This window comes from Gymnogyps californianus, chromosome 9, assembly GCF_018139145.2.
Source record: "Gymnogyps californianus isolate 813 chromosome 9, ASM1813914v2, whole genome shotgun sequence".
Taxonomy (NCBI): domain Eukaryota; kingdom Metazoa; phylum Chordata; class Aves; order Accipitriformes; family Cathartidae; genus Gymnogyps; species Gymnogyps californianus.
Window position 1 is genome coordinate 20,757,045 of NC_059479.1, and position 27,819 is coordinate 20,784,863.

Here is a 27,819-nt window from a genome sequence, read left to right on the forward strand (position 1 = left end):
CCAGCTTCTAACAATATTTATAGACTACCACATGGAAAGAGCTAAATGCTATTTCATTATGCACTTCACACTTCTAAAGAGACATTTTCTGAGTGTATTCATAGCCTGATTTTTAATAAATTATAATAAATGAAATTAAATTGAAAACATCACAATGGTTACTACCAGAAGTCAACCTAGTAAAGCAGAAAAATTCTACCAGTTTTGACTTCTAGCTTGGTTTAGTATTAAAAGTCACTCCAGTTTTGACTACTTGAAAACATTGTTTAAAGTACTCTAACGGCTCAGTGACAAGACAAACTACTTCTCTGAAAAAAGCTTCTTGTTGAGAATGCACACACAGTTTCAGCTAAGACTTAATTTTGGTCTGACATTACATAAAAAATGAATAATTCTGATTATGGTGACAATGCTGATAAACCCCAAAGGAAACTTACATTAATCTCATTCAGAATTACATATCAGAAGGTAAGAAGCCCCTGTCATTATGAGTTGAACAGGAAATGCATTTTTATTAGACTTTCAGCTACTGTAAAATTGATAATGCTGAGGTTGCTGCTGGATACCATCATTCTGATACACTAGGGCCTCTTACCATTTCAACAACAAATGAAATTTCTATTCAACATACATTTGTTATGTGTGAATACAATAGAAAGCCTCTTTTTCTCTTAAGAAATCCTAATATTTAGTAGCGCTGAGTCATTATTAAAAGGAAATACTGTAACTTGTGTGGTGTCTCTGGCATTACAACATTGTCTGCTCTCATATATGACAATTTCAAAATTTTTTTTATGTCCACTCAAATACAGACTCAGAGAGCAACACAACAGTCATACTGACTGAGAAGCTCATCTTAAGTCCAGTAACTTGTTTTTTCCAAGTATCTAATACCAAATAATTTGAGAAAAAGCAGAAGAATACAGAATAACACTTCCTTCAGTATACATTCCCAGAAATAATTCTAAAAGCAGCATTTGCTTCTTAATCTCTTTCATGCTTCTGTTCCAAGAAAATGCATGCAGGTTTCCTGGAACCTAACGATTAAAATAGATTCAGCTCCATGCATAAGTAGCAAAGAAAAACAAGAGCAATGATTTACTTGGCCTTATTGTACAAGGGCTTTGTAGGGTCTGTGCAGGCCACTTGCTCTGAAAGCAAAGAAAGTTTTGGGAAAGATAAATGGCTCACTCCTACAAACTAAGGCAGCTTGTTTTGGGATTGCGATTTTTTGCAGTGCTTGTTTCCAGAAGCATACATCAGACTATTAACTTTCATACTGGAACATCCTCTTTCCAGAATCAATGGACTGATCTACCATGTTTCTGTAGTTAGCTATGCTGCAAAAGAGGTCTCAGGACACCATCACTCAGACAATACCTTGCTTGATGGAGTCTTAGACATAAATACAGCTGTGCAGACCACTCTTTCTTTGAGTGCCTAAGTGGGCAAGAATACAACTTTATTCCTTTTTCATGGCTCAAACTTTTAAGGTGATGACAGTTCTATCAAAAAGGATCTTTTGAATCTATGCACAAAACAACGTGTATAGAGTGCAAACCAGTGACAACTACACTAAATATATGCAGATAATTTAAGTGGTGTGACTTCTGCCATAGATGTTCATAGTATCAAAGGAATTTTTGTAAAAGGTATCTGACATCCTTACCTCCCAGTCCATGTAGTCACATACATCTTCAAAGTTAGTGAGTAGAGACACTGAGCAGAAAAGCCGTGGCAGCTCATCCCTCGTCATTGGGGGGAAACGACTATCTTTAAGGGCACTGTTGAAGACAAAACAGAATTTCAAAGGATTTTTTTGTTTGGTTTTGTTGGGGATTTTTTTTGTTTTTTAAGTTCAAGGATCTAATGAATCAACTGGAAAGTATAAAGGACAAAAAAAATCCTGATGAAATGATGACCAGTTTGATAATCCAGTTGCCAGTGTAACACACTGACCAACATTCCCAACTTTTTCCTTAGACATTTCAGTTCTTGGCTGACCAGTCAGGTGGTGTTCTGAGGGTCATTCCTTCCCCAGCTGATTTTGCTACTGTGACAATCTTATTAATGAAGCAGCAGAAAGTGTTTGGAAAAAGTTACAAAAGCAATAGCTCTTCTATTTGCAATTTAGTAAACCCCTTTCAAAAAGGATTCAACTATACAACATAAAGTAGAGGGGGAAACTCTATAGACTGCAATAATCAAACACGTAATGCAGTTATCAAACTGTAGAACTTAATTAATCAGTGAAAAAAAATCCAAACAAGCAGAATATTCAAAAAAGAATAATATTCATGCTTACTGGCAAAGGTGAATATAAAAAGGTAAAAACATCTAAGGGCTCTACAGAACTAAACCTACAGGACTTGAAAATGTTCTGCAAAGCAGACGTAATGATTAGTAACAGGGAAGCTTGCAAACAACTAAGCTAATTCTCAGGCTAACGTACCATTCTATAGACAAACGTACACCTAATGGGGTAAAATTCAATACAGAGAGGAGCTATCTGTGCACAGTCCAGCACGCTTTGAAAAACAAAGCGGTTAACAGACAGCAAGTAGTACCATGAGTAAGAACATTTGTAAAAACCTACTTGCATAAGTTTGGTTAAGAACCAGGTAAATTGGAAAAGGGGAGGTTAAAGTGAGTATGGTATCTCATAATTTTTTATTCTCTTAAGGTTTGAAATATAACACGTATGAATACAAACATGCTCATCTCCAACAAAAACAGTGATCTGCTAACTGAGCTTTTTGATGAGTAAAGAGAACTTAAGATTAAGAGACTTCCTAAAGTACTACCAAGTTCTTCATGTGTCTCATTGTTTTGTTTAACAATTAGATCATTCTTATTCATTTTACTTGGCATACAGCCAGTGGTTGCCATTAGCTGATATAATTACAGCCATGGCCATGGTGTTTACAATATGGCTGAAGTCTCTGCATCAGATACCACCATTTTATATAAAGAGTAGTATAACTTTATTAAAGCAGACCAAATAAGGACGCAGAAGCAAAAAAACGTAAAGTTTAGCTAAAGGAAATCATCCTATGTATAACCAGAAATAGCTTCCCATCATGAATTAATACCATACACCGAAGAGTTAAAATAGAACCTTTATTTTTCTGTGGCAGGGGGAAGGCAGGCTTTTTTCCCCAGATATGCTACAATTACAAAAAAGAACATAATATTGGAATTTAGACTAGAAGCCCTTCTCCAAGCTTTGGTATTTTTACATTACAAAATAGGTCAGAAATTTAGATTTTCGTTATGAAGACAAATTCATTATATAATTAAATAACAGTTAGCAGGCCTACGCTACTCATTATTTAGGAGTAATTCTAGGCAACCCCAGGTAAAGTTGCCATAGATGGGAGAAATGATGTTGGGACCATAAGTAACTAGCCAAGATAAATCTTATGACATTTATGTAGGATGGACAGGCCTACATAGACCTGTGAAGAACCAGGAACACTAACAAGATTTAAAGCATAATGCCTGTGATATTTAACTAATGCTTTCACTGAAGATGTATCAAAAGATGGTATTCTCCAGGATTTTGTTGACGGGATTTGCAAAGCTAGCTTTGTAACTGCTGGGAACCAGGCAGAGTTACCGTCCTCCGTTGCCTGGTGTTTCAGAGCAACATCAGAGATCAACTCACATAGCCACAGCATAAGATCAACATATGAAAATACGAACAGCTAATTCAGCCTTCATATCCCTCCACATAGGGGAAAAAAAAAATTTTATATAGATATAGATAGATATAGATATATATGTATGTAAAGGGAGGATACTCTGAACACAGGGACAGCTCAAAGCAGAAGTCCATCCAGCCTAGTACTAATAACCAACAGCAGTTAGCAAAATGAATGAATATAAGAACACGGTAAATATCCAGGGGTACTTTCCTGGAATATTCTCCAGGAATCCAGCTGCTTATAGCTTAGGTATTTTGAGCCAGAGATGGCATCTCTGCACTTAAAAGCTCTTCACAGGTTTATTTAATAAGCGCATGAATACACACTTCTAATATTTTACCCCACCTTTTACTAAAAACTCAAAAATTATGTCCAGAAACTCCAATCCTCTTAAAATCCATTGCTACTACAAGTTTGTTTATATGCAAATTTCTCATTTCCCTGAGATATGCTGTACCTCTATCATATAACCAATCTATTTGAATACACTACTGAAAAGCACCCAGAGATACAAGAATTATTTCATTAACAAACAACAAATTCAGTTATCTGCCAATACTTGTTTAAACCTGTTTTTCACAATTTATGAAGCAATCTTATCACGCAAAACATTTCCCATATTGTAAGAATTTACAGCCTTCACAAAACTTTTTTTTTTGCACAACTTGAAACTAGGAGTTTACCTAACTTTCAATTCCCCTTCTTAAAGCTGCCAAAACGCACTTGTGAATTTCAACTTTTTGAGGCAAAGGTTGTCTACTATGGGTGTAAGCCTGATCCCAATAATGTTAGCAGAAAAAGTCTCAGGCAAATTCCCACTCACTGAAGATCTGCTGCACTGGCATTACTAGATGAGAAACCACCCTTAATTTAACATACTTTAAGTTGTACAGAAACAAACATCATACAATGCACACGTAAGCCACGTCTCAGCTAGCCTGCTCAAATGCCGAGATGATAATTTGAAAGAAGATGGGTGAATCATGACAAATTTGAATATTGATAAAAAGCTGAGATACGAAACCTTCACATGAACACAGTGGAAGCAGAAAGGCACACAAAGGCACAAAAGCCTCAAGCATGTACAGCAAACAAAGTAGTTCAGTTTTAGTGAAAGCAGAGCAACGCAGTAAACATTGCATACTTATTAGCAAACTTAGCTGGCTAATTCCATCATTCAATAATATGACACCGGCACAAATACCGTGCTTCCATGTAACTACCTCATGATAACTAAAATATTGTTTATCAAATGATAGTGCCATTTCAACTATACCTAGTTCCTTCAGAACTGCTAGGTGCTATTTTATCTGTACAGCCTGCTGAAAAATTGCTCAACACCTCCGTGACTGTACACATCTGTGCACGTATCCTGTATTAGCACTTATGCTGCTGAAGATAAGTGAGATATCTGGCAGAACAAGATCAGAGATTTGAATAACAGTCTCTGACACCGTTGTGACGGGTCAACACAGAATATTGCTGCTATTCTATTCCTCCTTTCCCCATCTCCAGAACCCATATGACAACTTGTTTTCATCTTTCAAAACAGCTGTGCCTCTGTTGTTACATAAGTAAAACCAAAATCTACCTGGAGAAATTTGTGTTGACAAACAATCAGCAATTGGAACAAAACATACTGAATGGAGATGCCAACAAGAAAGCATTTATTTGTACTGGTTAGCTACACAGGCAATATTCTGTCTGCTAATGCAAAATTTATGAAACTAAAATAGTCCAGCAATTATATCAGGTGCCAGTTTTAGAAGAACTAGCTTAAAACTTAATAACTCTGCCCTAATGAGTTTGATCTAGATGCATCATATACTACTTTAAAAAGGTAAATGTTTCCCAGTTTAAGTGCTGTATTCTACAGTTAGAGCATCAGTTATCTTCTCAATCATTCTTTTATTACTACCATGGCTGAAACGCTAAAGTTCCAGATACCTTTTGAAAGCCTAAGAGCACACCAGCTTTGTATCATCTCTTCACAGATTAACTGTTTTCATTTTTGCATTTTTTAATGCTTGGTTAGCAGGAGACATACGGCATTAGAGATGCTTCCCTTCAGAATTCAATCATTATCCTTAAGCCTAAACTTTATCTCTGTGGGTCGTGAATAAATCACCGTCTACTGACTGTTCTGACGATGTCAGTAAAACAAGTGGATGGTATCCAGTAGAGTTCCTCACGGGCAGCTGTCTGCGTTGTACAAAACCTAAGCTCTCGATGGTTAACAGACTGGCATCACCCTCAGAAACATCAGCACATCTCAACACTTACCAGGGATAAAAAAGCTTGCATGAGCTTTTAATTTTGTTGTTCCTGTTCTGGGAAGAAAGAATATCAGTTTCTAGAGGCAGCAGTTTGGCACTTATCATACACCTCATACATGCTACAAAGATGCATGTATGTAAATTCAGACTTTTGCCTCACTTGTCATGTTAGTATGCCTCTTGGTGACCAACTCAAAGCAAGCATAAAATACAGACAAAATAACGTATGCTTGTTTTCCTCAAAAGCTTCTTACTGGTCTGAGCTCTTCAGAATGAAAAGTCACTATATTGTATAGTTGTATAACTGTGTGTCAGCATTCTTGAGTAGTAGAGGAGACTTTGTTCTGTTTATTTGATGGAAGCATTATTTTTGTAGTATTAGAATGTGATTTTACAATCTCATTCAATGCCATATTTTTCTGTTAATTCTTCTGTTAAAAAGACAAAAGGATTCTTATGGAACAAAATCTGGCATATTAGCTATCAGGTCTAAAAATACTAACTCCACAATTTTTCTGTTAAACTTAGAATTAAGGAAGGGTAAGTGGAAATAATTAGTAAAATAAGTTGGAAAAATTAGGCAGAGTTCAAAACTACTTTTAAAGAAAAAAATACTAATTTTAAAAGCATTTCCTAAACCATCCGTTCTTTATTCCTTAATGCCCAGAAGTAATTTACGTATATTGCTGCTGACTAAATGGAAGTACATGGTAGTGAAGAGTTGAAAAGAAGCAGTGCCAAGCAAGGGGAATGCTAGCTGGCCAATAAAGGGACATTAGTTTTTCCACATGGAGTTCTGCTCCATGTTAGAAGTGAAGCAGGCAAAGTCAAAACTGAATCCTGTTCAAAGAAAACTATTTTTAGACACAAAATGCATGCACACACACGCACAGCCTTTCTAGTTAAATATTTACGCAGTCTTGGGTGTCCTACTAAGATCAAGTAATTGCAAGTCAAGAAAAAAAACAAAACAAAAACTGTTACTCAACTATCAGTTTTTCTTCAGCTGAGCCACGCTATACAAATCTCAGCCTCTCCTCAAATGAAGTTTACTTGGCCATAAGCTCTCCAGAAATGTGTTTCAGTAATTTCATTTTCCATGTACCACTCCTCCTTGTATTTGGGATATAGAAAAGCTTGCAAACACTTTGAAGACACTGAAAATATTTAAAGAAAAGGAAATTGTTCGAAGTATTTTGAGTTACCATGACAAACAGCATGAAGTTTAGCAAAAAATAAAATTAAGGATTATATTCCTTAAGACTACGTCTTGTTTTTGTAAAATACCACCAGAGAAGGTCTCGGAATCATCTGAAATGACAGTATGAGCAGGTGAACCAAAATGCAATACATCATTGTGTTATCCATCTGTAATTTCTGCAGGCTATAAAAATGCTTTAAAAAGTCAGCTTCAGTCTTTAAGAACCTATGGCTCTTAAATGTGATGCAGCAGATGGGTAACTAACAGTAGGACACAAATTGGGGAAATAAGAAATAGCATCGGAGCTACATTACTCAGTTTAGAAGTGCCTGAAAATCTTTATGATTGAATTTAAAGGATCCTTTAAAAAAGTTTGACAGCATATAAGCATCAAAAATAGTAAAGAAGGATTTAGGTGTAGATGAATGGAGGCATTAAATGAATTAAATGCTTAATATTTTATTGTTTGTTATTTAATGACAATTATTAACAATGAAATTTCTCACTAAACCTCTTTTTTGGGGGACAGTTACATCTACAGACCCAAACTGGATAGAGAGCTTAGGCAAAACTGGATACAATTTTGTACGTTACTGGAAATTACTTTGGGGGCTTAAACATGACATAGGGGAAGGAGATGCAAAGGAAACTGTCAAACACTAGGCATGATACAAGTAATACTCACTTTTATAGGAAGTGTAAATGAGGCAGAGACATTAAGTGACTCATGCAATTTAGGAGGCTTGCACAGTGAGTCAGTGACAGAATCAAGAATAGAATCCAAGATTCCCGACTCCTAAAAATCTACTTTGTGTGACAGCCTCTCTTTCACAATCTGCTCAGCCTACCGTGTAAAAACATAGCTCCCAGAGGATTAATCAAAATAGAACTGATAAATTTAATCAAATTAATCCAATTTTAAAAAATTAATTTCCCATTACTTTTTCAATTCACTCTCCTATAGTCAATTTTCTCTTAACCAGTTTCCAATATTGAACACAGCTAAACCAAACCATAATTTTTTGGCATCTAAACAATTCTTCAATATCATCAGTAGAGTTATGAAAAATAGGCTAAAGATGTCATTTTACAAACTATGACCCTATTCTGATAAACAGTACATTGGCACTACTTTTAGATCGTAGGCAAAGGACTTAAATTCTATCTGCTCTGAAAACCCCTTTTCATTTAGCTCAATAAGTATAACCCTGAGATTCTTGATTCTTTCACCGAGTGAAGTATGCTTAGCAGAATTACCTTAGAAAATGCAGTTAAAGAAATGGCCCCATGTCAATAAACTGAGCCCAAAGGGCCTAGATATTGTTCTTCAGTTAATTCAAAACATCCTGAAATTAATGAGTGGCAAACTCACTGGATTTTAGATAACAGCAAAGAGATGACAGCAACAAGAGACACTTGGTGCCAGGGTTTCAGAAAAAAATATGTCAGTATTTATTGTTTTTTCCATTGCTGGGTTACTGATCAGTGAAGTTAGTTAAGATTTTTACTTTTTCATTCAGTAACTTCAATAGGAAGCAATTAAGGAACACTTAAGCAGATCACCAGTATTTTCCTAATGAAAATCAGCTATCATAACTCAGTTTGGCAGAGACCAAAAAAAACCTAGCAGCTTCCAAGTCACGATATGCAATTAATTTTTAAGCCAGAAAAACAGGGCAGAATGTCTCTTCTTCAGAAAGTGAAATTATTATGAATAAAATTCTCCTAGCTTTCAGCATAAGAGATCAGACAGCCTAACACAACCCACATGACAGCCTTCTAACAACTTTAATTTATGACCAGCAGAGTTTTGCCAACTTAAATGGAGATTTCAAGGAGTTACATGCATCATCAAATCACCTGAATGCAAGGAAAAAGAATTTATTTATATTGTCTTTTTTTTTTTTTTTTTTTGGTCAGACTGAAAAAATTTCCAGGAAAGAAAACAACTGTGAATGACGTGTTTTTCCTGAACCCTCCCTTACATTTGGGAGACAGAAAGGGAAAGAACAACATTTATACTTCCTGCACATTATGTTGCTAAGTGGCAGTCACAGGGTAAAAAAAGAAATACACACTTGTTGACATTTGGCACAGAAAAAATACTCTGAAGTTCTTAGCCTATTTTATTAGCACAGTGCAGCAGGTAATGGCAACCATGTTTCAGGTGGGAGAAATAAAATATCGATCTGGCATTTTGGCTCTTCAATCATTTTTTTTTTTTTTTTTTCAACTCCACAAAACTGAAGTATGCCAGAAAGTCTCTCCCCCAGTCTCTGTCTGGATTCAGACATGTAGTTTAACAGGAAGAAGGAATATTCTGATACTCTATTTTAGACAGTTATTTTAGCTTTGAAAAGAATACCATTCCTCTAAAAGACAACTCAGAGCACACACATAAATTAAGTGTTTAGAAAGACTCATCAGAAAAGGCAACCTCCATTCATTGACTACATAGGACAATTCAGTCTCTATTTTAGGCAGCCAGAGATGCCTAAAATAAGCTGTCTATATGTCCTCCAAAATGCCTTAACTCTCCAGTAAGCGTAGAAATTGTTAACTGGTTAATATCAGCAAGGCTGCAGTTACAGGACACAATACACTAAGCCAGCAAACACATCTGGTTGGTTTGAATTTACCAAGAGTCATTCAGCTTTTTTTTTTTTTTAACAACTATGCAGGATTGGATATTGTCAGACTTCTTGCAGATGGCATAACAATGCTATAGAAGACATTAATATAACACACTGATTAAAAAAAATACATAATATCTATTAGGAGTAGACCCAGAAACAGAAAGAGATACCAAAAAGTTTACAGTGTTCTATTTCAAACATTTTCCTAAGAGAACACTTCGGTTTGTTCACAATATCCTGAAGGACAAATCAATATACTGAGTTTTTATTACCGGTTTCAAATTGCTGAGTGACAAGGAAGAAAAGAACCTCTGGGCAAAAGAAGAACCATCTACCAAAGAGAGAGAAACCATTATTCGCTCACTTCAATAGTTTCCTGAGCTCCTCTCCCAGTCAGTGACAACAGGGACAAGAACAACTACACTTCAAAGCTTTTTTTTGTAAATTCAGATGTCAAAAGATCTAAAAACCTTCATCTTTAGGGAGTTTGCTGAAGTCAAGACACCTAAACTTCTTGGTTGGTAAAATTATTCATCTAAATCTAAGACATGCTAGGAAAAAAACCCCAAACCTAAAATGGCAAGGTTCTGAATCAATGCTGCAGCTTCCTGCAGGAGGCGGCAGGGGTAATTCACATCTTCCCACGCGGGATGCCATCATTTCTGTATTTTATGACAGAGATGCCCAGCTGTGGTGTGCGTTAATACTACTGCTGTGCAAGCCACGTCAAAATGGTTCATGGTCTGGAAAAAAACAGAGGTGGCTGTTGCTGGTGATGACAGAACCCAGCAAAACCTTAACAATCCCCACTGAATGGGACTACTTTCAAGAAGAATGCTGGGAAAAAAGAAATTGCAACACAGGTAAAGTTAACAAAAGCTGTATTAAAAATGGTATGTATTTATGGCTGTAAATTAGAGATTTTTGTCAAACACTTCATCACTGAACTAGAAATTCTTGAAAGATATATTTATAAAAATATTAACTTAAATATTAGTCAAATACATGGCGGGGGGGAGTAATTCAGGTATTTTGTTTGGAGTACTACTGAAACCTGACCAGAGACAATTAGGATATACTGCATTCAACTGTTTCCCCATCGTTGCTTATTTCAGTTGTACATAAAGTTAAGCATTTTTCATCACCCCTTCCTCATGCTATACGAACTCATTGATTTTGCATTTGTGCAGAAGCAGTTCCATTAGATAGCATGCAATACAGTAGTCGCTAAGGCATCACAGCATGTAGGCAAAGGATTGTGGAAGTCTTAAATTTCTTTAATACATAGAGTTTGATATTGACTGCAGTCACAAGTGGAAAATGATTTAATGGCTTCAATTATATTCTTAACAGTATTTTTGTGTGTGCGCATGTGCATTGTGCCACCCATAAACACAATTAAAAAGCAAACCATACTGGTATTGCTGATAAGGTTCTGGGATCTTGTTTTTTTCCCCAAACAAGTTCACCAGTTGTTTACATCAACAAAAGAGGTATTTACAGAATATTTCTAGGGGTACTTAAAATTTCCAGACAAATTCTTATTTTAACCTTGATTTCCTACTCTGGCTATCCTGACTCATGGTACATGCACAGATCAGCTCCACAACACGTATGGAATGACTAACATGGTCTGGGATGCTTCCCAGTGAACCTGCAGTCAATGTGAGTACCTGTTAAGACATGGAACTAACGTGCACCTGCATAATGACCACTGTCTGGTTTAACTAGGTTTAACTACTGCTGGTTCTTCATCCGGGTCTGTCAGTCTTATGTAAATACCAGATGAAAATGATCAAACTCCTCACTTACTCACCATCACAAAATTTCTCGTAAGAAAAGCAAGCTCATAACCATGGAAGATGTAAAAGCTAAGGCTTCCATAAATTTAAACAGAGCTTTTTAGCAGAAAAAAGAATAAAGATAGTTTTTCTACTGCTCTGACAATTACTCAGAGAAATATTCCATCACACTCTGGATTCTTCCAAATAAACCCAGTTCATCATTATGCCACAATAGTGTTACACTGTGTGGACATGATGCCTGAAATTCGTTTCTCTTTCTTACTGCTCTAATGTATCAAATAAACAACGAAGGCTTGTATGGAGAGGTCCTTAAAAGTTTAGGAGAATTTTGTGCACGTGCTGTTATGGCCTTCAAGTGGAAAAGTATGATTGCAAAAGTTGCAGCTCCTGCAATCTTCTCCCATCAGAAAATACAATGGAGTTAGAACTAAAAAAATCCACAAAGTAGTATTGTAGTGTCCTGACTACATTAGTAAGAGTCAAGTTTCTATGGCTTCAACTTCCTTACTGTTTCCTGAAGCCAGAAATCTTACACTATATCGCTTTTGTGATTCTAAAGGACTTGCTTTTCTCCTTGAATATAAAGAAAGAGCAAACAAGTTAAAGACGCTGCATTTTTCTCATACTGTTTTAATCCTGCAGGGCATAGGGGGATCATTTTGCATTACTATACAATATGTCCTAGTACACTGAAAAAAGAAAAAAAAAGTTAAATTAACCTAAGACATAGCAGAGCTTCAGTAATAGTTTAGAGGTATGCCTGCACAAAGGTATGCTAAATTCAAAGTCTTCACGTTACAGATCAGCAAGTGAGAGGTACAGCCTACAGCAAATTACAACACAAAGCATGCAATTACTGCGCATTTGCCCAGACGCAGCAAAAAGCTGTAACTGCTGTGTTCCATACACTCCATACTTCTAGAACTGAACCAGGTCAGTTCAGAGTATCCATGCAAAATAGCCGTCTGTACTCTGAATTGCTCAGCATGGACCTTGAACAATGTTTGCTGACTCTAGGGGAACATAAGGTAAAGCAGCTGTATGCAGTAGTTTCTTCGTAGGTGGCAGCTTCTTTTCTGCCTTTTCCTGTATTGTCCCTCACCCCTCCCTGCATCTCTCATCATGCTGGGATAAATGAGGACAATGGAATTCAAAAAGGCGTGACAATTTGTGTGTCATACTCATGCAAACATTCAGGAAGCTGAAAGGTGTCAATTGCCATGGAAATGTCCTGGTTTGATACATAAAAAGCAAATCCACAGCACTTAAAACAATCTCACAACATAACACAGTAAGCTTGTCACAGTCATTCCAGATGCTTATTTAAAAATTGAATAACAAAACTGACCAGGGTTTAGTGTGTAGGTTTGTGTTTGGTGAACACATGATAACAGACTAGTCAGAAAACTCTAATTGAGTCCAAGTGGACTAAATTAGAATGTCACTAAAAGGCTCTCCAGCAGATGGCAAAGTTTAGGTAATTAACAAAAATGAACTGCTCAATTACATTTAGAACTGTACAGCTTGAGCAACGCTAACCACTCAAATCCCTAGGAGCATAGAAAGAAGTCTCTAGAATTCTTTACATCTCCAGCAAGTCTCTCAATATTGACCTAAGATCACCATTTTACCCCAAAGATGATACTGAAGTCAAGACAAAAACCTTTAAGGCCACATTACTGCTGAACTCAACCCTCATTTAATCATTTCACAAAATATTACTCCCCTCTAAAGATGCATTCAGGTCATAATTTTAAAAAAGAACAAGTTAACATGAAATATTTTTAATTCTCTATGAACTTTAAAAAGCCTCATCTTAAGCACATATGGAAAAATATGTTCCTCAACGTCTCAGCAATGCAATCATATATAAATACATGAATATAATTTGAACATTTACATGTTCATTTCCTGCAGCTTGTAAAAAGGGTTTATTTTTATTATACGGTTGAAAGTCTGGAACAAAAGAGTACTTCATTTTCTCAATATTTCTTTTGTCACCAGAAATACAATAAACTATATTTTTATATAAAAATACGATGTAGTTGAATTTTTATTAGTTGTCACTATGATTCACTTGAAAAAAAACCCAAAACAGTAAGTGCTGGCGATGGAATTTTACAATTAAGCTCAGTTTTGATACTGTTTGTCACAAATACAGAAACTATGTTTTATGATCAGGACTTTGAAACCACAATGATGGACAAATTAAATATATATAATCAGTTTAAGAATAAGGAAATCAAAAGGCATGGTAGAAGATGCAGTAACTGAATTGAGAAGGAAAAAGATCATATTCATTTACTTGACGTGTTGCGTTAAATGTTTCATACAAAAAGATTAAGACAATAAAATATTCTGAAATATAAAGGTATTGACGAATGTAGTCTGATAAATGAAATGAAAGGTGACAGAATCCAGTCCTGAAATTCTTGCACAAGTGCATAAGTTGAGAATAACTCAAGGTCCACACTGTCTTACAGACTGGAATATGACCACTCATAATACAAGGCACTGAATAATATCCTGGCTTGTTTCCTGAGATGCGTTTCATCACTATCACAACTCAACTTGGATTATGTTTAAACCAGCTGCTTTTTATCTAAGTGCAATCTCTTACACATACTGCGAGTACATCGGCAAAGAGATGCAAATCTGAGTGCTGTCAGTGTAAAGGTTGGTATATGAGCTCATGGCGTCTTACTAATTCTCAGTGTTTTTATAAATATAGTAAAAAAGACAGGCACAAGAAGAATCCCTTGTGGCATGTCGTATGTAACAAGACCTCAGGGAAAGAAATAGCCACTCCTTATTTCATGAGAATTTTGGTTTCTAGACACACTCCTGCTATCACAAAGCCATCCTACAATGCAGACATGAGAATTGCTGCATCAGGACAAAACTTAATTTCTTATTTAAGGCAACAGACAAGGCTTCTCAACATTTTTTTTTTTTGTTAATTTTGTGCGTGTGTAGGTTTTTACTTCATACATGAATCTCATTAACAGACGAAGCTATGATTGTTCAATACCTCTACAAAGCACCAATTTAAAAATAGACTATGTTTTAGATACATAAACACATTCTATACAGCTGGAAGCTTTGCTTCCTGCATTTCCTTCCCTTGATCTTCTTCCACATACAAATAAGTTGTCTGTAAGCCACCTTCTTATTCTCCTTTTAGCAACTCTGCCACTTCTCTCTCTCTCATGAGAGCAGGTCACCATTTCATCCCTGTATTCCTTCTAGTTTTCTGTCACAATTCTGGCTACTTTGGGTGGCACATTCAATGCCACCTGCAACTTACTCAGCTTACAGAAGTGACTGGATGGGGCATTCACAAACCACTCTAAAGTCAAGATGCCCAAGCAACAGAACCTTTGCAAGCTCAGCTAAACAGTACATTCAGTTCCAAGTCTGCCAGCTGTTACTCTGTATGTGTTTTCCCACTCTAAAACAGGTTTTGAGTAGCAAATAAAAACAGCTGAAGTGGAATGAAAAGGAAGTTCTGAAATGAAGAAGAGGCAAAAGGTTCAGGTTAGGCTACATCTGTCTATAGCCTCAAAAACTATAACTTAAGTGTTCAAGGAATGCATTTAACAGCATTATACATTTTTGAAAAGCCTGCTCAGCTACAGAATAAAGATTATTACAAAACATGAAAGTATAAACACGAATGTCTGACTATGAGATTAACTGAAATGTGAAATTTGTGCTTACTAATTAAATATTTTACATCATATCATCTTAGAGAGAGGCCAAATTCTTCTCCCTTTGAAGGCAGTAGGAGTTTTGCCATTCATCACAGTAAAGCCTAAACCAGCAAATGACTATCTGTTCTCTTCTTGTGTTAGCTTAGCTTTCAACTACCACTAACATCTTACATTGCTACATATGTTTAACTGCGGGAATTAGACCAAGAGCAACTGAAGCCTGATTATTCAACGTTAAATAAGGATACAATGTGGACACACACAAAAAATTGGTTTATTCCTAATTATATCCATTAGAGCTACAATTCAACACATCTATCTAAAGTGTTTAATATTTAAACAGAAATTGGTTTCCATCACCTTTCTAAAAAGCAACTCAGAAATGTTTCACCTCCTGAACGTCAGGAACGCTTTAGTCAAACACACAGTTTTGTGAAATTGTACGTAACAGCTCTTGGAAACCTACATTGGGAGGAATTTCATGCATTGTAGACTTCCACAAACCTGAAGAGGGTTTTCTGAGCAAGAAAACCGAAAGTCACCCTTTCAGTAATTGAAAAAGCAGAACACACAAAGAGGGGGTTGCTCTAACAAATGAGGCTGCATGCAGTGCAGAGACCTCCACAGACAAAGCACAGCTGCTGCTCTTTGCAATGAGGGATTAGCAGTCTAGGTCAAAGGAAAAAAAGCCTCTCTGTAGCTAAGTGAGCAAACTGCAGAATGCATCCTCAGCACAGATGAGAAAGGGCCATCTAACCAGCTTGCAAATTGTGTAGAAGCTTCTGGGAACAGAAACAAAACCAAGCATCAATTTCTTGACAGAACATGTAAAAATATTTCTGGTGAAAAGCGGTGATGCCCTGTCAGAGGGCTGAGGTTGCAATGACCTTTCAGCTATTTTAAAATTACATTTCCCCTTTCCCTTCTTTGTGTTCGTATATATAACAAGCACTTTTTCTTCATGGCAAAACCAACATGCTATCTGTGGGGCTTTAACAATAGCATCTGGAAGTAACTGGCCTAGCGATAACAGAAATAGTTCTTTTAATTGTCTTTCATAAGAACCGGAGCTGTTAAAAATATATATATGCACACAGAAATTTTTTTTTTTTTTTTAAATGCAGACATTGAAATCTCTTTCAACCTTCATACAGTTGAGTCAGATTATATTTTGGCTTTAAACATTTTTGGCTTTACACTGACACTTCAGTTGAACGGGATATAAGCCAGTATTTGAAGAAAAAGAATTACTTAAACTTTTTATAACATACTAAATATATTTTTATTCTAAATCATTCACTTTAGCAACTTTTCTCATAGAGAAAAAATGAATAGTCTTCTAAACTGAGAAATATTGTTTGAATGTACCAGTGTGAATGTATTTCTAATCTGGCTTTTGTTTATGAATAAAACACTGAAAACGTTACTGGCAATTAGGCTGATATCTAAAGTGGCGAATTAATTGCATGTTACAGGTAGCTTGGGACCTATTTCAGTTTGTGGTATTATAGAAGTACAAGTCATTAAAATTACTTGAACTAGAAGTATCAAGAAGTTGTACTGTTCAAAAAACCAAAAGCTTTCCTTCTTTTCCCCTGACAAAACAAACCAAATTAAAACTAAATGAAATCTACTCACCGGAAAAATTCAGTAAAAAGGCGTAACATTATTCACTTCAACAAAGTCACATTTCCTGGCTGGTAAAAGTTTGATATACTTGATTTCATATACTGACTTACACAACCATTAGTAATTGCCATTATCATAAAGGCCCTTTTCAGCGAAGCTGGGGTTGCAGTTTATGACAGATGGGGAAGTTCCCAAGAGCTGTGCTCAGGCTCATCAGAACACTCCTCAACATCTGTACAAGTTCCCTAAGTTCTTCTGGGAGTTATTTATATACTGTACTTCTCCAGCCTGAGAGACTGCTTGCCTGACTATTGACCCTTTATTACAAGTGATCTGCACCAAGAAAAAAAGATTGTACCATTGCATTGGAACAGCAAATCTAAATTCAAGCATGTGAGCTGACAGACTTTGTAGCCCGCGTATTGTATTTAAAACACAGGTGCATGTCACCGTTCCTCTCCTCCCCTCCCCGATATCCTTGCCTTAAGAATTGAGTGCTATCAGTCCTACTGACATTGGTATTGATGGCCAAAAAAAGCTATTCTCCACTATGGTCAAAAAGCTATTGTCTGTGTGTGAATTACAACTATATCTAGAAAAGTTTTAATTAAAGTTTTGAAAATTCACATAAAAGTAGGAATCTCTGAGGTTAGAAATATTTTTTGGATCTACATCAAATATTTCTAAGAAACTGATTATTTACATACTTTCACAGCATTAGATGCTTTGTAAACTGTATCAATACATTGTCATGTACATAGCTAAGAAATCAAAGGACGTTCAATTTCTGTTTCTAAAATAAAGGCTATCACCAATATACACTTGTATGGAGTATATATATCACTGGATACTGGAGTACAGTTGAAAATGGCAGAATTTGAAAAGTGCATCAGCAATTCAAAGGGAAGAGACAAACCTGGAGTGCTTTTGTCCCTAACATTATATTTTAAAATAATGTTAGAAAAAAATAACTGTTATTTTCAGGTAAATATATATTCCCTCCTACAATGCATCAAATGAATAGTAAAACTTCAGTCATTTGTAAATGATGAAATTCAAGACAGGTCAACTTTCTCCCGTCCCCCCTGCGCCGAGATCACATGCTCACAAATACGTACATGATACGAGTTGAAATAGTACAAAGTGCTGGGGCCTGTAAGACTTTTGGACTACCTCAGAATCTGAAGTGTGTTTAGGCTTAGATGTCTTCAGACATTCTTCAGCATTCTATATGGCTGCTTATGTCCCACCAGAGGTGGATACGCTATTTATTCCAAGAGCTTTTCTACCATCTCACCTGTGCAGCTCTGTAAAGGACACAACTTCTCTCTTCCTGGTGTCAACAGGAATGATTTTGAGAGACAGGTATCTGTTGGTACTATTTAAAAATACCAGAAAATTCTGCCGCAGTTTACAAGAGCATTTTAATTCTCATTACTCTGGTCTATGGAAAATGGTAAATCCAATTTCAAAAGCTTCAACATCTTTGTGTTAAAGTGAACAGAGATAACAAGGGCTTTTGGAGCCTGGTCCCCCGCACCCAGTCCATGCTATTTCTTCTTTATACAGTCTTAAAAGGAAGCATCAGAAAACACCTAAATGGAGGAGGTGCTGACAGACTGAAAACTTTGAGACTCCTTTCCCACAGTGCCTCCCACACAAAGCTGCAGAGTTTAAAGATTTTAACAGCTTATAAGCATGAGACAATTCTTTTTCCTTTGACCTCACTTAAACCCTGATAACTTGTATTAAAACAGTAGATTTCACCAAAAATTAGCTCCTTGAGCCAAACGAAGCCTTTCAGTTTACTTCTGCAGGGCAAGGTATCTAATATACCACTGCTGCACCTCAATTTCCAGCATCTTAGGAAGTGAGGGACAAATGATGTTAACATCCTTCTCATATTTAGCACATAGAAGCACTGGCCAGTATGTGCAGTGGGAAGTCTTCTCCACCACCACCCCCCCACGCCCACCTTAGCAAGAAAGTTGTGGGAAATGTCCCTTACTCTGTATTAAAAATAAACATCTCCTGCTAAGCTGAGAACAGCCAGAGAGAGAAACTTGCCCAGAAGCAGGTAACTTCTATGCCAACTTCTTCCATTCTGTTCTACCTAAGAGTTTCCAAATATGCAAAACCTTTCTTTAAAACGCAAGTGCTCTGGGACACATCTACGTCTTCATCTACGTGTGTCTCTCCTGTGTGAGCACACAGTCCTATCTTGTATTCTTCAGCACTGGCCCATAACCCAGTCCGTCTTTGTAGTGCTTAAGAAATCAACAAGTCACCAAAAGACTCAAATGAAAGCAAATTCCATTCTAAAAGATTTTTAGGAAATCTTTTGAAGATGTTCCCTTTAAGAGAGTCATACAAAAAGATGAAAAAGTTGACCAAAAGCCATGAGGTACCAACTATCCATGCTAGTAATGGAAAAGGAAAGTGTTATGGCAACAAAGCTTTGCTAGGAAAACCAGGGCAGATAGTTCCCCTGACTCCACCTGTCCTCCCAAATACTTACGTCAAGTAATATTCAAAGACAAATATAAATCTGACTTTCAACCAAACTAGTGTTTCACTCAACTAGAACTCTGTCTTTGAATTTACAGGGTGTGCACCGTTCTCTTAGCATAATAGAAGGAGACTGTGTGGGAAGAACATGAAATGCAAGAGTATCGTGGGAAAGATTCGAGTCACAAATGACATGGCTCCTCCCTGAAACCCATCTGGAAAGTCTGAGTAACTGCTGGATGTCCCCAGTTACTCATCCACATTCAATCCAATTTCAGGAATCTCATTCATTCAAAATACCACAAATTATATCAACTAATACAAGTTATTTTGCTTGATCATGGCTTTTTCAAAGCATGCATTTTATGAGAAGTGTATTTTTGAAGTTCCCAATTTTTAATGCATGTTTTTTAAAATAAGATGATGAAATCAGTATTTTAATTCTGGACAGTTTCCTTAGTTACAACAAATTCTACTGCTGAGACCTTAGATTTATGACAGTCTCAGCAAAACCCCCTCCAAATTTCATTGAGCCACTTTATACAGCTATAGCAATTTTGTAATAATTTTTAATTCTAAAATTCCATTTTTCCTAGATTTCCAGTTACCTTTCATAAACAGTCAATTCACAGAGTAAGTTTATTACACCAAACACAGTAATGCATTCACCTGTGCCAAAGAATTCATATTCTATGATTCAGTTTTCCCAGCAAAATGGTAAAATGGTTATCAATATTTGATAATTCTGGATCTATTTAAAAAGCTTTAGTAGGGCATCGTGATGCGCTCCTCCTTTCCTAAAGATAATAACCTAAGGACTGTCCTTCCATTTGTAGTGTTTTCCTTTGCTTTCTTTCAGGAAGTGTTGCTAAGGAAACAGACTGTCATCCACCTTTAGGTCCAAGGGTCTAGTAAGGTTTTTCTCAGAAAAACAGACCAACAATTACAAAACCGGTATCTATTTTTTTTTTTTTAAAGAAAGGAAAAAAAAATTAAGGCAGAATTACTACATCCCCAACACACATAATGTGCAAGAAACATATATTCACTAGGGCATGCTCCTTCCTTCTCCCTCCTTAACAACATTATTTTATTTTCATTTCATAATGAAATAAGGACAAGCATTTAACTCACCATTAAAGCAAAAGTTTGGTTTTTTTCCCCACTTCTAGAGCCAGTATAGTATTTAGCGTTGCCCTTTCAGAAAAGGCAGCAGACAGGTCTGTTAAGCAAATACTCCCTGAAATAACAACCTGGCACTGTGTGCACAAAATCATTACAGACCTACTTACTGAACTGACTCACAGAGTAACTAAGCCTGGCTCAATAAATTCATATTTGTGTACTTCATTTAGAGTTTCTGGTACTGTGAGTTTACATCACAATCCATTTTACTACTGAACAATTATATTCTACTATAACAGATCCGAGGATTTACCCAAATTAAAGTGGTGGTGTTTGTAAAATTAACGTCTACAATAGTTCAGCAACAAGCTTTTTTTGGCTTAAACGACATTTAGAAATATGAACAGCTCCAAGTTTCAGTAAATTCTCATATCTACACAGATGACATGGCAAGCAAAACATATCAGCCTGTACAAAATATCTATATGTTAAAATAATTTTGCCTTAGTTTCATTAAAGGTAATCAGTCATCATCTAAAAATTAAGGTGCTAATACTTTAATTTTATATTTTACCAGAAGCATTTTGGAAAACAAAAAGGGGGCTCTAAGATTATTAATGATACCTCTGGAGGTCAACACCACCATAAATATATACATATCTGTATATCTTCTAATTTGTAAAACTTTTTGAAAAATTTTACAATTTTTCTAATTCATAAAAAAAAGTTTACTGCTGAACTGTTTTAATGTACTTTGGCCCAGTTCTGACTTAAGTGTTTAATACAATTCTATTAAGTCAGCTGCAATTCCTATAAAGATTATAATAAAATATTAACGTTAACACGATGTACCTTATCTTTACTAACACTATAATTAAATGTCCAGAACACCAATGGAAACCCTGTACATCTCACATGTAAAGTTATAACTTCAAAAGATAATCAGGAGAGGGGAACAGAAATGTAAATTAAAGGACCAACCAAAATAAAAATAAAGTAATAATTAAAAAAAAAATCAAAACTTGAACAGGCTTCTATTGCATTTAGGATTAACTGGCCTTCTTAAAAAAGGTTTTCCTAACAACTTATATAAAGGCTTGTATGCTAAAAGCTTATCTAATTTTATGTGACTGTATCAGCCCAACAAAAGAGATTACACGTCTCTATACATCCCATCTCACTTATAAACTAGAACAACTGGATTAAATTGCTTTTACTCACCAATTTGAGAGACTTAAAGGATGCATTTTCTACTAAATATGATGTCTAACTGTGCTTGACAGAAATCACTTTCAATACTTCCACTCTCTATTACTGATTTTAATTGAAATGCACTCATTTGCAATAGAATTCCCCCCTGCCACACCCCCACCCCCCTTTCCTGCACTGCACTTTGTTCGGGGGGAGAGAAACAGCATGTGGCCCAGATACGACAACTGTTGAATACAAAAAAACAGAACACATTTAAGCCTGTTAGCAGAAGCAAAAAATTACAGCTACCTTTGCAAATGATTTATACACAAAGGTAAATCAGGTGCAACACAGGCCAGCAGACAGAGACAGTGGACCTAGAATTTACAGAAGAGTAAAAACACCAAATAGAACAGGAGCATCTCAACTATTCTGTATTTTGGCAGCTCAGGCAGGTCACAAATCGTGTGGCCACACAACAAAAGACCTTAAAGATGCCATATCTTTAGCCCTTGCACTTTATCTGAGTCATGACAGAATATGTTTTAAAAGTCAGTTTAGTAAAAATTGGTTTAAATTCATCTATTGCCTTGATATGGCCTGTTGTTTCCTCGGGTCCGTTCCCACCTTCTCTGAAACAGCTACTCCTTCCTCCCTTCAGAGCAATAACGCTACAAGGTATTTCCAAATCTCTTTCAAACATGGCTTTGGCTGAGACGCCTTTTTCTTTCGCTAAGGAGTTTTAGTGACTGGAAATTGCTACAAAGTGATGAGAATCACTTAAACCACTCTCTCTGCTGCTGACTACACGACGAGCAGGATCTGATTTATACTGGTCACTGGAAGATGTCCATGTCATGGCATCATCCTCACTTACCAGTCTTTCAATGGGGCCCACGGTACAAACTAGCAGAGAAGCAGTCCTGCAACTTCTTCAGCATCCTTGAACCTTCCTTAGGGCCAGAGAGACCCCACCCCGGGCTGAGGGAAAAAACACTCAGTACAGCGTTTTAAGTGTCCGTTTGGTACCCCACTTCCTACCTCCCCAGGAACACAGGATGCGCTGAAATCACTCCTAACTGCAGATTCTCTAGGACAGAACCTTGTCACTCAGCAAAGGGATATGATGCCATAAGTGAAAGACATGTACTGTGACCGCCTGAGGAGCCCCAGCTGCCTCCAGTCTTACTGGCTCAAAAGGCTTTGACAGCATGTACAGCACTTTTATTATTAAAGCTTAGTGGATTTTATAAGTTTAACCCCCACTAAAAACTTAACAACTAACTGGGGTCATGAGGGGTAAGTGGGAGTTACAAGTTACACGTTCCAGATGGCTGTTGCCACTGCCTTCTCACATGCTCAGTGGGACACACTGGTTGTCCGTCCACTCAACTAGACACAGATCTCCCTAAGCACCTATTCTCACCTTGAGATCCTCCCTCTGGTGCTGGTCATCCTTTAGTAGGGGCAAAATCTGTGCTCTCTGCCTCAATAAGATGACCTTGAAAACTCAGAGGCAACCAGCAGACGCCTGCTTTTCACAGAAACATACAAATGAAAAGGAAGCAACATGATGCTTCCTGGCTTTAAAGATGACATTAAACATACAAGAATAGCGTAACACTGGTGAGTTGAGGCTGCCAAGAGTCTACATTGCTCTCTGCAGAGTTTAATTTTGAATGTGATAGTGTAAGCTTCATCTCACAATTATCAGGCATTTTTCATTGGTGGCCACCAGACGCAGAGTAGTAATAGAATTAAAAAAGCTGACTTTCAGCAGTGGTCTGCTATAAATCAAAGCCACAAAATAAGACAGCCTGCAAAGTATTATCAGTGGGCAACACAGAAGCAACAATGTGCTCTGAAATACTACACGAAATGCTATTTGCAGGAATTAATTCAGACTATGACTTCTGTGAACAGTGAAGGTCACAACAAATGTCAAAAACATATATAATTCCCACAACTCTGCAGTTCAAAAATTGCAGTCAGATACACGAGTATGCTTTGCCCGGGATCAATGGCAATGACTATCTACACCCACAGCAACACTGCCTGATAGTAAAGGCTTTGGGAAGTGAGCACCGAGTTGTACGGACTGATAACAGGGAAGGTTGAACAATTCTATGATTAGTAAAACAAAACAGGAATTAAACAGAGTAGTAACCTCAGCTAGACACAAGAGGGAAGCCGCCCTGTCTGCACAAATACTTGCCTCTAGTCTTTAGTAAATAAGGCCAACATCAATATTAATGTGATCAGTCATTCAATATTTTTCAATTTTACCCCTTAAATAAGTTTGCCATACTGTAGTCTTGCAGTTGGACGGTTAACTTTACTGTGTGGAACAGGAGGAAAGGGTCAACATTTTTCAGAGAGCAGGCAGACAATATGGCAGCAACAAGAACTAAGACTCTTGAAATTGCTGACAAATATAGAGCAGTAGTTGATGCCACTGGTAGCCAAATCCTCATATGGAATCTATACCCGAACTCAGTTTTGAGAAAGTTGGGTTGCAGGTTTCATTTCCTTCAATCTTGTGCTTCTCATCCCAAGCTTCCCTCTTTGTTTTCTTTTCTTGATCAACCACATCTAGGCTGAATGTCTGACAGCAGTCATATTTCTCTCAGGTGGAGTGGTAAGTAGAACACACAACAAAAAGACTGATTACATCATATAGTCAGTAGAGACAGGCCTATGCTAGTTAAGGAGGGTGGGTTACATATTATTTTTCAATTTAAATTCAGTTTTCAGCCATTATGCTAATCCACTTAAGGCTTGGAGTCCTCCAATTTTTCTTCACTGCTTTCTTCTATGACAGAAGGCTCTGTCATATAACATCTCCCTTTATCTGCATCTTCTCTACTATTTCCCTCCCCAGATACATATTCTAGCCTTGACAGGATAAACCAATGCAGAGTTAAAACTTAATTTATACACCTATACTTGTTATATCCACTAGGCATAAAATATGACTTCAAATTACATGAAACAGGTAGAAAAACTAAACTAAAATGAATAAATGTAACCATCTCATTCAGTGTCTCAAGTGTAAGAGAGCAGGAATTCAAAAACTTCAATGCCAAAACCTAAGTCTTACTGCTGAACAGAATACATGAAAAAGTAATTTATCAACCTGTTATGAAATTCTGTGGTAACCTGCTTCCAAGTTCAGTGTACTTTCTTGAAGGAGCTGTAAAACACAAGGTATTTTTCATAATCTTGATTGGTTTATTTTTATGCATTCAGGTGGGATGTTCAATTAACACATTCAATCTAAAGGACTGTTTTGCCCATGATAACTTCTTACATCCTAATATACAATATTCGATACTGCAAAACATTTTGGACAAGGTTAGATTTTTATCCAAGTAACCTCCTAGTAAAATTATATAAAAATCACAAAATCTGGATCTATCTTCTCATAAAGTTCTGCAGAAGTTTTTAATAATACACTTCCTTTCCCCTGAGTTTCACTGATATAACTGCAGAGAAAATTGAATTCTAACATGTAGATTTTATTAGGAATACAGTACTAGCATTTTTAACTATGGGTATTCTCATCCCTCCTCACGACTTAGGCAGATGCATCCAATTAATGATGAATCATTCTACATAAATTTCCTGTTTAGAACATACTGGCAATACCAGCATAACAACCTACAGAGCTCAAAATGGGGAAGAGAAACTCACTTGGTCACACATCATCACCATTTTTGTTTGTAGACCCCAAAAAGGTGGTTTTTTTAAGTGGGGAAGTGTGGGTGTCCCAAGAAAGAAATTGTTCACTTCAGATTCCTAGATGAACTATCACTATGCTATTTCAAAGAAAGTACAGTATTGTACGCAGATAGAGATGTAAATGCCAAACGTTGTATACAATATACAACTAGAGATCACTACTAGAATTAAGGAAAATTTGATTTATTGTGATCCTCAGCACTACTCAGCATATTTGTAATAAACTCATGTGTGAAGGAAATTAAGGATATTTGATCGCTAAGCACCAGGGCATTTAAGAACAGCTGTTCTTCTGTACCATTTTACTCACTGCAAGTTGGGCCACAATTCCACAGAAGGCGCTGAAGAAGGTAAGAATGAACTAGACAAACAACCTGGTTCTGTTTATCCACACTGTATCTTCAGAATAACTGAAGAAACGTGCCTCCCAGTGTCAAAGTAAAATAAAGTCAGAAGAATATCTGTCTGTATCGTCAACTGAAAATTTTGGTCAAGTTCCACTTTCTGAAGTGGAGAGTCCATTCTCATTCTACCTACTCTGTTGATTAATTTTTGCCTTCCCTGAAGAAGTTTGGGTTTTTTTTTCCTCTTTCAGGAATTGTCATATCTTCTGCAAGAGCCTAGTGCCCACATTCTGCTGGATCAAGCTGTAATGTCCTAGTTTCTGATCCCTCCTAGGGAGGCCTGCGGAGCTCCAAACTCTGAAAGTTCATAGCTGTTTCAAAGGTGCTTCTGTTATTCCTCAAATGCTCTCCTCTGGAAGCTCTGTAGTTGAAAAGACTTAACACCATGAAGGAAACTGATCACAGGTAACCCTCTTTTTTTTTTTTAAATAATGATTGATAGAAGGGAACCACCTTTTTCGTACATTCAGATATGAACTTTACATTGCAGTGGTCACGTCTGAAGTTTGTTGTGGTTTTTGTTTTTTTTTTTTTTTTTTTTTAAAACAACAGGAAACATTTTTGGTGCCATAGACATGAAAAAGGTTCTCCATAAAAGGTAACAAAATCCAATATGCCACTAAATATAATATTTTATTTTAAAACAACTGATGATGTCACACAGATCTTTGAAAAATAGGTTGGTATATAGTTTCATTTCTCTCATCTTGAAAGTTACTGAACTATCTATCCTCTGAATAGCCTAGTATAAACTTCCACAGCATGTGGCCATTGTTTAAATACTTCACTGAAAATATTTCAGTTCCCTTTAATTTGCATCACTTTTCATACATTTTGACTTCAGCTTTCAGAGTTAGAATGCAGTGACAAGAATCTTATAAGCATTTTTAAAGGTATGCAAAAGTACAGCCCTATTTGATTTGTGAGAACGGAAAAATCCATGAGCAACAAAGACTACTTTTTTGGCTATCACCTTCTTCCTAGTCTTAGGGGGTAATTTTCTGCACAAGCTCATTGTTCTCGATCAGGCACTGTAAAGTGTACACTTAAATGAAACACTCTCCAGTGCAGGGGGCAAGTTGTTTTTCCTCCAGTCTGCCTCACTAATGGTTAAGATTTTAAGGCTTTTAACCTTCAACAGAGAAATTGCTTTGAATTTTATTATAAGCTTCTTCTCATTGACCATTTTGATTGCCGAGGTTTTAAAGGACACAACCAGAAACATTCCAGACCACATAATAAATAAACCCAACACAATAAAGGTAACTAGGTCTTTCAGAAGTTTGTAAGGACTCCAGTAGATGAGCAGTTGATTTCTGCAAGCTGAGCAGAGAAGCATGAAATGAACTTCAGCTTGCAACAAACTAGGAAGACATGTAAGAAAGAACATGTCCCATTTTAATATTACTGAACACTAGGACTGACAAGGCATTTTAACAGCAAAGAGGAAGATCCCGTAATGGAGGAAAGCCTCAAATCTAAAGTGATCCGGAGGCACAAATTAATTTTAAGTGATGACAATTTTAGACGTCTACACATGCCAGAATGTAGTTTCTATTTTAAAGCACTATAAACAGTCTATTGTAACTGAGTGGAACAAAATTCCATTGATTCTTTAGAAAATAAACTTAAGAAAACTCTTAGAAAAAACAAGTAGAAAGCTTGCTACTAGCTCTAGTGATAAACTTATTAGTTTTCACTCTATGCAAAGGAAATGGAACAATATTAAGGTGAATGAATTTAGGTGTAGATCAAAAAATGAAGGATTATGCTGCCAGGGAGTGAAGGATTATTATCACTTACCTCCCTCATCCAGAAGCTTCCCACTCAGGGGCTGGGATGTATCTGAAGAGTAACATGTAATGGAAATTTGTAGCATTAAA

At 36.6% G+C, this 27,819-nt stretch overlaps 1 protein-coding gene across 2 annotated transcripts in view; it reads right to left on the reverse strand.

Annotated features, from left to right (window-relative positions):
* Positions 1 to 27,819, reverse strand: part of AMMECR1 (AMMECR nuclear protein 1) — a 105,101-nt gene that overhangs the window by 14,025 nt on the left and 63,257 nt on the right. For both annotated transcript variants that reach the window (XM_050901513.1, XM_050901514.1), the window contains one exon: positions 1,670 to 1,784. In XM_050901513.1, the coding sequence (XP_050757470.1) occupies positions 1,670 to 1,784 (115 nt within the window). The remainder of the gene's footprint in view (positions 1 to 1,669; positions 1,785 to 27,819) is intronic.